Raw genomic sequence first — 16,862 nt, 5'->3', positions numbered from 1 at the left:
GGCCGCGGCTGCAGCAGCCGCAACAGTAGAAGAAGAGGAAGTCGAAGCCCCCTTTTTAACTGCCTCAATCCTCTTATAAACCTCCTTCAAATTCTGATCAATTACCCATCCAAGATCATTCAAATCTCCCAAATTCAAATTCTGAAGCCCTTTTCCAGTCAACCCCTGATACATAACTTCAGTCATTTCTTTCTCTCTGTTTTCCTTGCTCTGTTTCTTCAATTGCTCACTCGCTTTAGCAATCCTCTGCCTTATGAAACTCTCTTGATTCACCATTTTTTTGCTCTGTTCCATCTCAGGCATCCTTTTAAACTCCGCGAGCACTCGTTGAGCTCCCATGGTGTTTGGCCATACTTCTGGTGAAGTGTCATAAGGGCTATAAATAATAGCACAAGCATCAATACCACAAAGGGTGCTCAATTCACTCACCTTCTTCATCAGACCCTTCTTCCTTTTCTTGAATGTTGCTTTTCTTGCTGAGTCATTAGTGATGAAGGCTAATTTCACTTTCTTTCTTGTCATTTTTTTGGCTTTCTTGGATGCAACAAATATGCAAACAAGGTGAAAAAATATGGTAGATGTAGAGTTCTGTGTTCTTTAGTTTCTTGGAATGGGCATGTTATATACAAATATGAAGATGTTTCACTAATTAATATGGAAGATTTTGTATTTATTTGCATATCTGGAAGATGAATTGATGATCAAACATATTTGGAAAAAATTTAGTGCCCAAATATTTTCAATTTTGATTGCCAATACAATTTTTTTTCCCACCTGACCAGGGGCGGAGTCATGAGTGTCATAACTGGTTTATCCCAAAAAATAAAATTGTTAAAAATTTACAGGATATATACTCGTATACGTGTTTCTTACAAATTATTACTTGCTAATTTTCCTGCAACCCTATCTGATACAGAAACATAAAAGATGAGTAAAATAAGGTTGTTAATAACATTTTTCAGTGGAATTGTAGTTTAAAAGTTGGTATTTAAAATTAACTCTAATAATTTGGTTATTATTTATTTTATAATAAAAAATCATTAGTTGAAATTTGTCACGACTTATTCATAGACTTTAATTCTATTTAACAAAAAAGTATGGTATGTTCAATTTTCACATATCTTACGGACCATATGATGCATGTAAACATATTAATGAATGAGTTGTATAAAAGGTAACTATGGTAAGCTTTAAAATCAAATTATAACGGTCATCCTACGAGATCTCATGTAATCATTAGATACATCATACACGGACAAAAGTGAATTTGAAAATTAATAGATAAATCATAAATTCCAAACACTAATTTTTTTTCTTAGTAGAGTTCATAATTTTTATAGACAAATATTAAGTTATAATCAATGTATGGACTAACAAAGATATATACAGTATTACAATAGTATTTCTCTCTTTGCAACTGTTACTTTAATATTTTCTTTTATCAATGCTGTGTATTACAATAGTCAAATTAGTAGAATAAATTATGTTTCTAATCAAACTTCATTATATGTAGTAGTAATATGATGTATTTCTCTCTTTGCAACTGTTCGTTTAATTTTTTCTTTTATCAATGATATGAATTACAATAGTCAAATTAGTAAGATAAATAATATTATCTAATCAAATACCATTTTATGTGGTAATTAGGGGTAGTTACAACCAATTTAACAAAAACAACTTAAAACGGCCACACACATATACAATAGAACAAAACTATATGAGGTTTCAAACACTAATTTTGAACAAGTTCATAGGCCTGAATAAAACCTCGTAAAATAAAGGGAGCGGAATGTCAAAGCGAAATCTTTTTTTATACATAGTTAGAAACCTTTACCCTTACAAGTTTCAAGTAGAGTAAATTTTAGGCTTAGCAAACATAAAAATTACATTTGTATGCTATAACTATAGTTTGTATAATTGCGCTCCATAACAAACTTTATGTTTGCTATGGCTATTAATCTATATATTTCGGTATACATATACATAAAAATCTGTATTTGTATATTTCGGTATACAAACTAAAACATAGTAATTGTATATAAACAAAATTACTACATACATACAACACATATGTATACCGAATGGGTCTATCTGTATATTCGGAAATAGGTCTTGCAATCAATTTTTATACAACACATATGTATACCGAATGGGTCTATCTGTATATTCGGAAATAGGTCTTGCAATCAATTTTTATACAACACATATGTATACCGAATGGGTCTATTTGTATATTTCGGTATACAAATGGGATGGCAAAAAACATGAAATGTTTGCTGCGAATTACAAATAAAAGAAACTATGGCTATAACATTTAATTTGAATTAATAATTTGCTATTTCATACCATTTTCCCTAATGTATTACAAAAACAAACCACGGAGATTTGATTTGCTTTTACATTTCAAATAATCTCGGCATAACTTGCCCTCCAATAAACAAGCCCAAAATCATTAACGGGCCCATGTGATAACGATATGGGCTAGTTCAGTCTGGGCCTTAAGCCTAAGCCTAAGCCTGTTGCTCACTGGGTAGGATCATACCATATTTTCCACTAGTTTTCCGCCATTTTCAGAGTTGGTATAAAACCCTAAACCAAGAAATTTCAGTTCAAAATTTCAAATTTCTTGCAGAAGCAGTAGATTAACACACCAATTTTGTCGTAGAAAAAGGTTATTTTCTCTTTTAATGTAGTATCATTTTTATTTGTTTTCTGTGAAGAGTGTTTTTAATTATCATTTCTCATATAATTTACGAATTTCCGTTTTTGTGGTGTTGATATTGCAGAGAACGAGCCAATGAAAGTCAAGATTTTGCGTATCCTTTTGTGATTATGTCATTGATTTGAAATATTTAAATGAAGGATACGGTATGTATGTTGGTTGAACAGATAATTAGTGCAGTGAATTATAGCAACTGTTACTAAATCATTTCTGATATGAAAGCTTAGTTTCTGTCTAAATATGTAATTAGTGATTGGATATGACTTATCTTGTGATCTTAGGATTTTAATATCATTGATTTCTGAATTTTGTTGGAGAATGTAGAGCCATTGAACTCCCCCGCAAATCTACTTTAATTTGTGTTTCATCGATTGTTTCACTAAGGTCCATAAGTGCATATTCTGATTTTCTTAAGTAAATGGAGGGTGAGCGTAATGTTGCAAGTTTACAGTTGCTTTGACTGAAGGATATGTTGGCATATTTCCTTGAGAATTGGCTGTATCAGTATATCATGAATTCCCTTAACTTGTTCTATTGGGTGTTTTGCTGGGATCGTGAATAGAGTATGTACTCTTCATGGCATTTGGTATTTTAATTGTTGTCGGACTTAAGACTACATGGCGTGGTTACTTCATCTTACTTTTTTACTTCCTCGTGCATTGCAGATGGCATGCGGTTTCTTCATGGACATGGGATGCTCAGGATGAAACTTGTGGTATATGTAGGATGGCTTTTGATGGTTGCTGTCCTGATTGCAAACTCCCTGGTGATGATTGTCCACTAAGTAAGCCTGTTTATCTCTCCCTAATAGTTTTCTAAGGCATATAAGATACTGGATCGCCATTCACATGTAAACCTAGTATATCTGTATATCTAATGAGTTGCACCAATTCATATATGTTTACTGGATGAAATATTATGTTTTGTACATTGCATATTGGTATTGCCTTATATGTCTGTACATTGTCTATATGTATTTGTACTTTCAACTTTGAGAAACATTGTTGATGCAATTGGTGAAATAATTCAAGCATCAGAATATTCTGGTTCCTAGCTTTGCATTTGTGCCTTTCAATTGAGGCCATAAGCCAGCTGGACTATCTTGCTAAGAGAAAAAAGAAAATATAATTTTGCATTCATCATTTCTTTGACAAAACGGGAAAATACCCCCTGCATTATTTTTCAAGGTTTACATATTTCTACATTGATGTTACTCATGAACACAAGGAGAGCTACAAACTGTTCCTTGACTATATTTGCAGTCCTTCATATTTAGTTTTAATTCGTTTGATTTGGTGTAAGGTACAATTTCTTAGATGCATAGTAGGTGTTGATACTGAAAACTGCATCTAACATGCTAACAGTTATAAGAGTATCTTTTGTCCAAGTAACATTGTTAGCAGCTGTACCAGAGAACTTTTCAATTGAAACTTGTGATACATCTGGAGGCTGGAGCTGTCCAATTATCCTCCATTGCAAAAGAGACTTTCTCAAGACAACTTCTCCCTCTTTTGAATTTGTAGTTAACAGAAGTGAACCTTCTAAAATATAGGTTTAGAAAGAAACTTTGAAGGTAATTGTTAATATAGGGTGTGTTATAACAGCTAACTGAGTATTTTAATCAAATATTTTCACCATAAGCTGTCAACTAAAAGATACTACAAACACTTGTCACGGATGTTGTATTCTTTGAGAATCAGTATTAACTTATTATGCATCTTCTTGATGCTTTTAATATTAACTCTTACTTCGTTAAAAAACCCAAACATATTATGTGTCTGTGTTACAGAGCATTTCAGTGGCTTGACTATATCTTGCTATGACTAGTTCATATTACTGGCTCAATTTTGGATATAGATTGTTAAGTATCTATTTGATTTGCCCTAGTAGTGAGACGTTTGTGGTATTGAATCTATTTGTATCATGCTTTTTCCCATGAAGACTAATGTCTATCTACTCTGATGGAAGCTTGAATAATCACACTGTATCACCATCAGCCGACAACAACTTTTATGCACAATTATGCATGTTAGAAGAGATCAAATTTGGGTTTAGGAATGACCGAATGAGGATAGGCTTCAAGTGCTGGTATTGACCTGTATAAGTTCCCGTAAAGCAGGAGTTTTTTAGAAAATCACAACTTCTCAATAGTTTCCACAAAAAAAATCGTATTCTCTCCTTGTTTGGATATGTAATTTCCTTGAAGTTGGATAAGAAAAAGAAAAAGTAAGAATAAATTATGGTGGTTATTCATGGAATAAAAGTATAAATCTACTTCCTCTGTTAGTTTTTTTAAATCCTGCTAGCAAGACGACCAATCCTAATGGCCTTGGTTTATGAAAGAGAAGAGATGGGGATACAGGACTAGACAGTTCTTTGTTATTCCTTTGTAAGTTCAGTGGGGAAGACGTCTGGGTTTTCTCCAAATAGGTTTTAGTTATGACCTTTTGACCATCCAGTGTGACTCGGAAAGGATATAGTATGGTGTAGACTTACTTATAGGGTTAATAAAAGAAAACAGTTGTTTCAACTAGGTCTAACTTGAGACCTTTTGGCCTTTAAGTTATTTGGCAAAAGTTACAGTATTGGAACAGAGCTTCTTATAGGGTGAATAACGAGAAGACGGAAAATTCAACTAAGTTTAAGTTGTGACCTCTTGGCCGTAGTTTACCTTCCAAACATTAAACTACAATATGACATTTCCATTCCTACACAAGTTGTTCACAGTAACCTTAATAAAGTAAAAAAAGGATAGAGAAGTGATATATGTAACAAGAATTCTAGACACTAGTTTATATACACAAGAACAAGCAGAAGTTCTGTCTTGAAGTAATCTCCTCTCTATGGGCAATTTCTTGAAGAGCATAGGCACTTTATTCTTTCTCTATCTGGACTGCTTCACAATGAGCCGATAGGTATAAGCATGAAACTTGAAGGGGTATTATGTCTAAATGGGGCCTTTATACACCCACCTGTCAAGCAAAGTAAAAAAAAGGAATTAGATACTCTTCATATAAAGTAGAGTATATTATTTGAACTCTAGAATATCTTCTAAGCAAATTGAGAGAATCTTCAAGCTGTTAGATCTTAGTTGAATGCTCCTCCAAACTAAAATGACAGAATTATATTTTACCCTTTTTCTATTTGGCAGTGGAAAGGATGAAATTTAAGAACAATTACCATAGGAAAGGAAGACCATTTGGTGAGGAGTTGAGGGCCCAAAAGGCATAGAGAATACCAGGTATCCACCCAAGGAGAGTCAGCAAAATACAGATGAAGAATTCAACCTGTTTCCAGTACAGAAAAGAAAATTTTCAGAGACCATGTGAAATCTGCACCATCTTTATACAAAATTTCCAGTGTTTTAGAAGAAAAAGTAAAATTTTACTTTCATTTGCATTGTACACTGACAAATCCTTAGCCCTGGCCACCCTTGAACCCCAAAAAGGAAAAAAAAAGAGAGGAGGAAAAGGTAGTCTCTAGTACCTCTCTAGGCCTATAGAAGCAGTGGCGGATCTATGAAGGGCTGTGGGGGTGCCACGCCACCCCGGAACTTCGATGGAAACTCTTTTATACATAGGTATATATATATTATATTTATATAAATATAAAGCGTGCCACCCACAGAACAAAATTGGCTTGTGGTGCCACGGTAGGAGGGCAACTTTAGAAGGTTGAGGTTGCGGGTTCGAATCCCATTTGGCACCCACGGACTCTAAATCCTGGATCCGCCACTGTATAGAAGGCTGGTGGTATAAAAGAGGATGAAGCATGCCCAGCCAAGCCGAATTTGGGAGTGGAAAATCTATCAGATGCCATGTTTTTACAGTTCGCCTGCAGTAGTTTTAAGTTAACTGGAAGGAAGCCTTTTATTTATTTGGTTTATGCATTTAAAGTAATCAAACTAGTGAATTTGATTACTGAATGTCCAAAGCAAAAATAAAAAATAAAAAAATTACTGTAATATGTTATCAAGAAGAGCAAGTAGGGAGAAGGGAGTAGTACCTTGCAACCGAACTTGCGGTAAGCAACAAGGGGAGGCAAGATGATTGCCAATAGAATGTCTACGCATGTCATTTTGCTGTCTTCCATTTTCCCCTCTTCTTCTTCTCTTCTGTTTCTTAACGACTTCTGATAAAATGCTAATTAAACTCCAGATTTAGGAATGTCAGTGGATTTTGAAAAGGAGGTTGAAGTGGTTGCCCTATATGATATAAAATGACAACAGTGACATTTGATTTTTTGCAATATAAATTGGGTTCATCAATTTGTTGTGGATAGCATTGACATGACTTTTGTGGAATGTAGCCCCCTTTTTTTAAAGGCTTATAATGCTTTGATAATTACTTGTCTTTGACTCTTTGCAGTATGGGGTGCTTGCAACCATGCATTTCATCTTCATTGTATTTTGAAGTGGGTGAATTCTCAATCTGCTCAAGCACATTGTCCCATGTGTCGTCGTGAATGGCAGTTTAAAGAATGAACAATAGTTCCGTGCATCTTTTGCTCATGAATGTGGCAGTAGGAAGGAATGAAGTGTCTTGTGTGTGATACTATGAAATTCTAGCGATAATAGCTGAGCTGATATGTGCTCATCCCCATATACAATTATTAATTTAAGCTTTTAAGGCCTAGAATAGATGGTGTATTTTATCAGACTTGGTTGCAAGTGCAGATATTCTATTAGCCATTTATCCCAAAAGTCCTCAATACACCAGTTGCCAGCCATTGCTTGAGAAGAAAAAGATATAACGGATGTTTATTTCTGGTCCAAAGTAGGCAGCCTGTCATTATAAGTCTGGCTCCTTTACAACTGCCGCCTCTACCCCATTTATGCCCCACTTGAAATTGGTAAACAAGCATCAAATGACTCTTAATATATTAGTGTCTTGTGACTCCTTTGATCATGTACATGAAATATCAGGAACGTGCAGGCATGGGCCTAGACGTAACTGGCATAGGGACAATGTTTCGTTTGTGTTTTGTGATATATCTTCAACTTAGTTGTAATATCTTGAGGTGTTTGGAAATTTGATTTCCCAATTCTGGCGTTCCCTCTTTCCATGTTATTACCCTTTTTCGAATTACTCTATCATTAATCTTACTGTTGTTTTATTGATTTGCATGTACAGTGCCTTGTTGCGACACTTTTAAACCTGTGATCAATATGTTTTAGTGGTTGTGAAAGTTATATCATATATGTCTGTTTCATATTTCTAATCGATTGTCCCAAAATCCATTATAATATCATTTTGATTTGAAATAGAGTTCTGTCCATTATAGTAAAAAGGAAATCACTTTTCTATTTGCTTCTTTTATCTTTGGGGATCATCCAAAGTTAGGAATATGAAAGAGAAAATCAGTGATTAATAAGAATCCAAAGCTTAGTTATTGGTGTATGGCAAAGTAAATGATTTAGACATAGCACCACCACTTGTCACTTGCTACTTTGATGATGATTGATATGTGACTGCAGTTTTGTCCCCATTTGTGTTTTCTCTTTGTAAAAAGAGAAAATTATGATTTATGAATGACCCCATTACAAAATTAAGTAGTAGTAATAATCATCATAAGGTTGGTTTTTAGATAAAATCGGACACGTACCAACCGAATATATATATAGATATAATAAAATAGAGTTATAAGCTAATGCCAGCTGTAACACAATCAACATAATCCAATAAAATACAGAGGGGAAGTTACATTACAATCCCAAATGACTCACAATAGTAGCACGATATATGTTTCATCACACAATCTGTCCACAAGAGAAAAATAACCAAAAGCCAAGAATAAATAGAAAAGGCAGCTAGATACTCCATTAGCGCAAATGAAGATACTTGGTAGTAATATGGTCTTCAATTATCCACCTGTCAAACTAGGGAAAAAAAAGAAGGGAATTGGATACTCTTTCTATATACTACTATTATATTGTATGAAAAATATCTTCTAAGCAAATTAGACCTTATTTGAGTACTTTTCCAAACCAAAAAATAAAATAAAATAGAGTAATGAAAATTGAGAAAAAATTACCATATGATGATCACTTGGTGAGGACCCAAATAGCATAGATGATACCAGGTAGCCACCCAAAGAGAGTCAGCAAAACACAGATCCAGAACTCCACCTGTTTTGTTTTCCCAAAACACACACAAAATATATATTAAAATTGCACAATATTTCAAATATCTTTATAAGTACAAACCTATGATAAGTAGAAAAAATTTAGGGAAATTGTGTGCAGCAGTAAGTAAGTTATTTAGTGGACATATGAATTTAAATTAATCGGAGTAGTGAATTCAAAAAAGTAAAATTTAAGAGGAGGTAACCTGGCATTTAAACTTGAGGAAAACACCAAGGGGAGGCAAGATGATGGCCAGAAGAATGTCTATGCATGTCATAGTGCTGTCTCCCATTTTCTCTTCTTCTGATGATGATAATCAAAGAAATGCTAATTAAACAGTAAGTATGTATTTTGATTAAAACAGGAGGAAGTTGTGGCACTATATATAGGCTGATAAGTATCTGAGGGTTAGTTTCGTCTTTAATCACGTTTGCTTCATTATAACTGCTTTGCCTTTATAAACTTTTTTTGGGATTAGTACGAATAGAATTTGCACGGTTCAGGCTCCTCTCCATTTCTCTTCTCTCTATATTCTCCAAGTTTCTATTTGGATTAGTGACACATGCCATAGGTTAAATTAAATGACTAAGATTTAATTTCTAAAGTAAATTTCTAATCATGATTTAAATAATAAATATATTATATATTTAATTTTAAAAATTACTATAACCCCACAATATTAACAACATATTATCTTGTACATAAATTTAGGGGAAAAAAGTTCTCTTCCTAATTTTTTTTACCTAAGGATGTTAATTTAATTTTCTTTTTAAGTTAATATTTTTATTGCATTTTTTCCTTGATTTCTTTCTTTTTAACCATTAGCTATTGAAGAGTATTATTTTTCCTATTTTATTTCACCTTTTTTTTTCTATTTCCTCCAAAATTAACATTAGCTATATTTGACAGCAGTTCAATATTTAAAAGAAAACTAAAAAAGATCCCACGTAAAAAAAAAAAAATTAGGAAGAACTTTTTTTCCCTATATTTACGGACAAGATAATATGTTGCTAAGATTGTGAGATTATAATAATTTTTAATACTTAAATATATATTGAAAAATTAAATCTTAGCCATTTATTTTAACATATGCCATGTGTCACTAATCCAAATAGGAACTTGGAGAAAATGGAGAGAAGCCGGATCCAATTTTCACAACTCATCCCCATTTAGCGCCGACATGTGGCAAAAGAGCTGTAATGGGAGGGATGGACTACTGCTTTCACCCTCTTCATCACATGGGAATTAAGTTGGCGTTCTCATTAAAGGGGACGGTTGGTATCGAGATAAAAGGAATAATAATTTCAGGATAAAAAAATGCAAAGTTAATTTAGCATGGGTTTGGTTAAAAGTATTAATTATTAATTCTTCAGTAATTTACATGAAATTGATGGATTAGTTATCCCACTAATGATAACTTAATTTGTTTGGGAAGTCTTAATTGTTTATGTGTGGGATGACTGATAACTTTTCACTCCATTTGCAGATGGAACGCTAGTACGTTGTTGCACATGAGATGAGTTTTGATGGTTTTTGTCCAGATTATCCGCTAAGTAAGCCTATTTGTTTATGCTACTTTTGTCTAAATTGTAATTCACCATTCACATGCATGTTCCTCAAAATTTAGGGTAGCTAGCATTCTCTATTATATCAAACTACATCTACGCTTCTTTCGATGAAACTTTTTATTTCATTGTTAAGTTAATTGTACCTTCTTCCATTTGTTTCACAGATGTGGTAGCTAGCTTTATATCGGTTCACAAACAGGGGTTTAGTTTTAGTTTTTTGTATTTAAAAGATAAAAATAGATTTTCGAGAATCACATAGTTATTGGTGGATAAGAATCGTTCCTTCGGTAATATGCAACAAAATTAGAACGATACCCACCAGAGAATAACATACAAAACAAAAAATGATTCAAATTTGAAGAAATAATTAATAAACATTTAAGAATTGATAGTTTTGTCTTCCCTTCAATTGACTCCCCTCTAAGACGAGTGTGGAAATAAGTGGAATTGAAAAGTGAAGCTTCTCCAACTGATTGGCACGTGTAGGGATGGCAATGGAATGTGCTTTCGACCTGCCCTGCATAGATCCGCTCCGATTAATTTTTTAATATTTTTTTTTCTAGTTAAGTTAAATATCTAAAAAAAATTCATAAAATAAATTTATTTTTTCATTAAGTTGTATTAATTTAATAGGATAGTGACTTAAAATTTTATTTTTTAGAGGTTAATTGGGAAACAGATAAGAAATTGAATTATTTTTTATTGAACCATTTTTATTTAAAGAAATTATCTTAATAAATAATCTATCACTCTTATAACATTTAAAAAAAAAACAAAACTTAAATCCACATAAAATCATATATACCTGCAACCCACCCCGTACCGCATTAATTTTAAAAAAATTCACTTTAAACCACCCCACCCCGCATAGCCTTAAACCCGACTCACCCCGCATTTGCCCCGCCTATCCCTAGGCATGTGTGGGCACTAGCCAGTCAGCAATCACAATTTGGTCACGAAAATGCGTTAATTATTTGTTTAAATGAGAAGAAAGCACATCTATAATTGGATACATCTGCCGACACACGCTGCTAATATTGCCAACTAGGATACCTAATTAGGATTTGATCTCTATTATTTTATTATTCCCTCCGTTTTATATTACTCAGAGCCTATTGATTTGGCATATCTCTCCATAAAATTTTAATTAAAAGTGTATTTTATTAAACTAAACTTATTAACCATGTCTTGGAATACTACTTTATGTAGTTATAATAAGTAATAAAATCGTCTTGAATTGTCAAAATAAACCAATAAAATTAAACATATATTTTATCTTAAAGAAAAGCACCACCATTATCGCTTACTACTTTGATGATGAAACTGATTGTGACTGCATGCAAATTGTCTATTGTCCTCACTCCCCATATTTCTTTAATTTATTATAAGATGAAAAAAGGAAATTGAGTATAACCGTATTACAGGTGTTGGTGTTGATGATAAAATCAAACACGTCTATTGAAAAAATATCCTACCTACCAACCAGCAGTAGTTAGACTTCACAAGCAACATGTTAAAAAGAGAAACCATAGGAGTAAAACAATTATTGGTATATTCAATTAAAATAACAGAATGCAAGTACACAACCAAAACACTATATATCCAAATTTCCTGACAAGAGAGAATAGTAGCCAATAAAGAAAAAGGAGGGGATAAACTTTGAAAAAATACAAAGAATAAATAAAACAACAGCTAGATAATATACTCCATTAGGGGAAATAAAGTGACTTAGTAATGGGCTTCATCACATATTCACCTGTCAAAAAAGAAAAAGAAAAAAAGTAAAAGGGAATCAGATTCTTTTCAGAAATTGTAAGCAAATTGAGAGAATTTTCAAGGTGTTTGATCTTATATGAATACTCCTCCAAATTAAAATTACAGGTTTATGTTTTACCTTTTTCCTCTTCTCTAGAGGAGATGATCACTTGGTAAGAACCCAAACAGCATAGACAATACCAGGTAGCCATCCAAAAAGAGTCAACAAAACACAGATCCAGAACTCCACCTGTTTTGTTTTCCCAACAAAAAAATCAGAGTAGTAGAAAATTAACTCCGATCGCGGCTAGAAGATGCTATGTAATTCGCTTCATAAATTCTACGCTTTGGTGGATAAAATTATTCAAAGTAGTAAATATTCAAGCGCACAAGTTGATCGGACACCAAACTAAATTAAAAGAAGGGTACCTTGCAGCCAAACTTGAGGAAAACACCAAGAGGAGGCAAGATGATTGCCAAAAGAATGTCTACACATGTCATTGTGCTGTCTCCCATTTTTTCTCTTCTTCTTCTGATAATCAAATACTAATTAAATAACAGATTTAGGAATGTCAATGAATTTTGAAATCATGAGGAATTGGTTGCCCTATATATAGGCTGATGGGTATTTCTCTGTCGAGGGGCTAATTCGGTATTTTCACTTTGGTTCCTTAAACGCGTTTACTTCCTCAGTTGTATTACCCCTCGGCTCTTTTTTTTGTTTAACGGTTTTTAATTTTGCTTTTGGGGGATGAAGACGAATTCGATTTGTACAGCTCATATAATTTAGTGGTGCCACTTGGCAAGATAGACTCTCATTATCTACTTTATAGTATTTCCTCTTTCTTAGGGTCCTACTGCACCCATGCTTTGTTTCATCTTCGAAAATGACAAGCAATTAATACTCTACATTGCAAATTTTACTTTTAGAAATACAAGGGACAATATAAGTGAAATTTTTGCTCTATTATAATAATTTGAGATGAGAAACTGCATAAGTGTTGATTGAAGGGCTATCATTTATTTCATTTATTATTTATGGTAATTTATGCATAAATTTTATAAAATGACAAGTATTGTGGTCTAGCTATTTATAAGAAAGAATGACATATAAAATGAGACGGAGGAAGTATTTCAAAGTGTGATAAGTACAAGTGAAATATTTGAGTTAAATAAAGAACCAGTGCAACTGAATATCATTGGCTCCAATTTTAATGACGAATATTGACGGTCAAAATGAATTTGGGAATTGAATTTGAGTCTAAATTGAAAAGGTACTATTACTATATATTTTAATTGAATCATGTTCCAATTTTCAAATAAAGAAAAAAGTAAAATAATGCCGTTGGACAATTTTAATCACTTCTCAAAAATAAACAATTGGACAATCCCCCNNNNAAAAAATTGGCCCCCCCCCCCCCCCCCCCCGAGATTCTGGGTTCAAATTTAAATTTTAAACTTGTGGTGATTTGATAATTGAAAGGGCCCTTTGGTTTAAACTTTGGTGATAACTAATATGTTCAAAACTATTAAGTATCTCTCACTGTTTTTATTTGTTTATAGCAAAAAAGTTTAGCCCTTTACATATTTGGAAAAGCAGAAAAAGTTTCATCGTATTTTAAGCTGATGACGATATTTTCCCAAAGATCATTTTCTTGGCCAATTGTTCTTTTTCATTAACATTTCTGTTTCATTAGTCATTGTCTAACATTTCTGACTAATTTGCTTACCAAATAAAGAAGAAAATCATCTACCAGCAACATTTGACAATATCTAGAAAACATTTTTTAGGAGTACTAATAAATCTCTACCTACCCATTTTGAGCCCTCCTTCATTCACATATAAAAGAACAACCATGAAATTGGAAAAAAAGGTTTTTTTTTTCATTAAAGATCAACTCAACCAACCATCAAATTTCGTTTTTTAGTTACTGGAGTCACACGTACCTAATATATAACAAAAACTATACATTGAGTTCGTTTGAACGTGTACCTAATAATGCAGTGCATCTTGTGTGGAAACTACACAAATTTATTCTTCTCCGTCCACTTTTAACTGTCATAATTTTCTTTTTAGAGTCAAAACGATAATAACTTTGATTAATATTTTATGATTATTTTTTCATCATATTGATATGCAATTTTTTTTTGAAATTTATAGAACTTTTCGTATAGTTTTTTAATATCTAAATTTTTAACAATTTAACTTTGAAAATTAGTCAAATTGACTTTCGAAAAATGTAACATGACAATTAAAAGTGGAGTTTTTTTTTTCGGAATGATGAAATACATACATACATTCTTGAAAAAAAATAAAAGGTTCTCCACATGGTCAACTAGCTGTAAGAACCAAATTGTCGAAACTTGAAATAAAAGGCTGATGGAAAAACAACTCATACAGATCAGAATAAGAAAAAAGTTGATCAAAAGAAGAAAAGACATATTGTTTGTTTTATCATTTATATTTTTCTTCCACAAATTAAGCTGCTTTCCTTAAAGCCGGGGTCCTTGGTAATTAAGTTGCTCCATCGAAGAGAAATCAAAGTTTCAAATTTAAAACTTGTTCCACAATTAATCTGGATTTAATTAAACAAGAAACATTGCAAGTGCCCAATTGTCGAGGATTAAATAAGTGGTGAGAATATAATTAAATAATTAAAATGTGTTTTTTTAGCTCACATGTTTGACTCAGAAAAAAAATTTGGATTCGCGTTAAGGGTCGTGTTGAGATTATAATTAAATAATAAAAATTATGTTATCTCTAATAACTTAAATTTTTAGATGAGATGGTCACAAATTATACAATAAATGAGTTTATACGTAATTTTATCATTCCTCTAAATTCAAATCAAGTCAATTTGGAAAAAATAATTTATGATAAAACAATTTATATAACTCAAGTTATTTAGCTTATGACAAATAGATACATAGAATCAAAATACCTAACTCTGATTTCCTTTTGTCGTTTCCACCAAAGATATTTCTCCACCTCATAAAATCAAATATTTATTTTTCTTGAAATATAATTGTGTACAAGTGATTTTATTTTTCACACTATTGATAATATTGTGCTCTGTCTTTTTTCGTTTTGGCACATTCAGATTGACAGCGGTATGATTGATATTCAAATGGAAGTCAAATTTTCTTGGCAGGAAACGTAAATTACGTAATATTTTACAGAAAAAGATTATGATAAATAAAGAATGAGTAAGAAAAAGAGAAAAAAAAAGGTGCTGGTATTAGCTGGGGGCACGTGACAGGTTAATTAGTGTTGATTTACATATGAGCCGTCACCCCACGTGTGGGAGGATCATATTCCACGTGTGCCAGATAATGAACCCATGTTTGACAGATAATTTCCAGAATCTTATTCTTCTTAATTTGCTAATAGAATGTTATTACATTCCCAAATCCGGTTTGGGTGTAAAATATGGCCTAAAAATTGATCGTTCGTTCAATTCACTTAAACTTTTTGCGTATCGAGTAAGAGATAATTTTGTATTGGATTTATCACGAATAACTTATTTTTAAAGTGATCTCCTCATGTATAGATACTATTTAATTATTAAAAATCTATTAGGACTTATTATTGGACCTGAATCACCTCTCGTCTTCTCAATGCAAGTACCCCATTCAATTCCATTATATACTATCCCATTTTGTATGACACTTTTTGACTTGACATAATATTTAAGAAAAAAAGGAAAATTTTTGAAACTTCTAATCCTTAGATTTTTGGGTGGTTGTAAATCATTTCATTAATGATAATATGGAAACTTTAAAATTGAATCATTATTTCTTATTATATTAAGATAACATTCCTTTTGTCACGTGGTACTAAGAAGGAAAAAATGTCAGATTGAGGAGTAGTATATAAATAATGAGAGAGCATGCACCCACGGGGTTTGCTAATTCATGTACGGTATGGAAGTGCATTGGAATAATAATGGGCGACAAAGCTTAGCTTGGCCCTTTTCGTCTTTACCAAAGAGGTTAAGGCTTATCTCATTGGGATTGTCTTGAAGAAGCTGTCAAAACATAATGAAAGTATATGTGGGTATTAAGGGTGCAAATGAAGTAGAATTACAAATTGAAACATTTATGGTGATCGTGTTTGCATGTAAAATGACAATATGATGTCGGTCTACATTTTACGCAACATCAAACTTATAATCCGTTGGCTACGGCGTAACAATTACAATACCTTCTTCTTCCCCATGTGTACATTATGGGCTACCTAGCTGCACCACTCAACAACGTAACTCACAAACAAATTTAAGTCAACTCTCCTCCCGTTCATTTTTACTTATCACACAACAATAAATATAACAAGTTCAACGTTTTAAGAAATGACTATAATTAGTAATAAGAATAAACTACAAATTAAATGTTATATTATTTCTTGATTTTTTAATTTGAAAAAGTAAAAATATGAAGATTTTTAATACATGGACAGAAAGTGTATATATTAATTTTATTTATGAATGTTTCTTGTATGATGTTGCATGTCTTGGCCTTTAATGAAACTTAGTACAAACATTAAAATTAATGAAACAAAGTCAACTCTAACTTAAATAGGAGTAGTAAGCTTAGCATATGCATTAATCATTAATGGAGTTTCTTGTAAGCGTTTTTTTGGGGCTGTCTACATCGATCGAGCTGATCACCGACCTTGTTGCCGACCATTTTCTCA

The 16,862-nt window shown here is 32.4% G+C and overlaps 4 protein-coding genes and 1 long non-coding RNA gene across 5 annotated transcripts in view; 1 reads left to right on the top strand and 4 right to left on the bottom strand.

Moving 5' to 3' along the window:
• The window catches only part of LOC102606137 (agamous-like MADS-box protein AGL80), a 1,282-nt gene extending 478 nt beyond the window's left edge, over positions 1-804 (bottom strand). Inside the window, exon 1 of the mRNA XM_006358460.2 lies at positions 16-804. Coding sequence (XP_006358522.1) covers positions 16-522 — 507 coding nt within the window. The 5' untranslated portion in view covers positions 523-804. The remainder of the gene's footprint in view (positions 1-15) is intronic.
• Positions 805-2,585: 1,781 nt separating this feature from the next.
• Positions 2,586-7,775, top strand: LOC102594702 (anaphase-promoting complex subunit 11; the record flags this gene model as incomplete). Its single annotated transcript, XM_015313939.1, has 4 exons — positions 2,586-2,671; positions 2,787-2,816; positions 3,388-3,506; positions 7,090-7,775. Coding segments are annotated over 4 exons (351 nt in total), but the record flags the coding sequence as incomplete, so codon positions are not given.
• LOC102605900 (uncharacterized) lies at positions 5,306-7,083 on the bottom strand. The gene is made up of 3 exons (XR_368185.2): positions 6,728-7,083; positions 5,903-6,009; positions 5,306-5,694 (listed from the first exon to the last, which is right to left on the bottom strand). It is a non-coding gene; the product is annotated as an uncharacterized lncRNA (long non-coding RNA).
• Positions 7,776-8,374: 599 nt separating the features above from the next.
• LOC102605564 (hydrophobic protein LTI6A-like) lies at positions 8,375-9,216 on the bottom strand. Its single transcript, XM_006358459.2, has 3 exons — positions 9,052-9,216; positions 8,756-8,849; positions 8,375-8,600 (listed from the first exon to the last, which is right to left on the bottom strand). Exons 1-2 carry the CDS (start codon positions 9,136-9,138, stop codon positions 8,766-8,768), a joined length of 171 nt encoding a protein of 56 aa, XP_006358521.1. The 5' UTR covers positions 9,139-9,216; the 3' UTR covers positions 8,375-8,600; positions 8,756-8,765.
• A 2,727-nt stretch (positions 9,217-11,943) lies between these two features.
• On the bottom strand, positions 11,944-12,772 carry LOC102605230 (hydrophobic protein LTI6A). The gene is made up of 3 exons (XM_006358458.2): positions 12,599-12,772; positions 12,309-12,419; positions 11,944-12,170 (listed from the first exon to the last, which is right to left on the bottom strand). Exons 1-2 carry the CDS (start codon positions 12,683-12,685, stop codon positions 12,336-12,338), a joined length of 171 nt encoding a protein of 56 aa, XP_006358520.1. The 5' UTR covers positions 12,686-12,772; the 3' UTR covers positions 11,944-12,170; positions 12,309-12,335.
• Positions 12,773-16,862: the final 4,090 nt, after the last annotated feature.

This window comes from Solanum tuberosum, unplaced genomic scaffold (genome assembly GCF_000226075.1).
Source record: "Solanum tuberosum cultivar DM 1-3 516 R44 unplaced genomic scaffold, SolTub_3.0 scf00277, whole genome shotgun sequence".
NCBI classification, from domain to species: domain Eukaryota; kingdom Viridiplantae; phylum Streptophyta; class Magnoliopsida; order Solanales; family Solanaceae; genus Solanum; species Solanum tuberosum.
Note: the sequence above shows the minus strand (reverse complement) of the source record. Positions and strands in the feature narration are given on the sequence as shown.

What these genes read in the sequence shown, in the direction of transcription:
- LOC102605564 (XM_006358459.2), bottom strand. Translation starts at nt 9,138, where the DNA reads ATGGGAGACAGCACTATGACATGCATAGACATTCTTCTGGCCATCATC. An exon ending in TCCTCAAGTTTAAATGCCAG is followed by an intron (nt 8,850 to 9,051) that starts GTTACCTCCTCT and finishes AAAACAAAACAG; the next exon opens with GTGGAGTTCTGGATCTGTGT.
- LOC102605230 (XM_006358458.2), bottom strand. Translation starts at nt 12,685, where the DNA reads ATGGGAGACAGCACAATGACATGTGTAGACATTCTTTTGGCAATCATC. An exon ending in TCCTCAAGTTTGGCTGCAAG is followed by an intron (nt 12,420 to 12,598) that starts GTACCCTTCTTT and finishes AAAACAAAACAG; the next exon opens with GTGGAGTTCTGGATCTGTGT.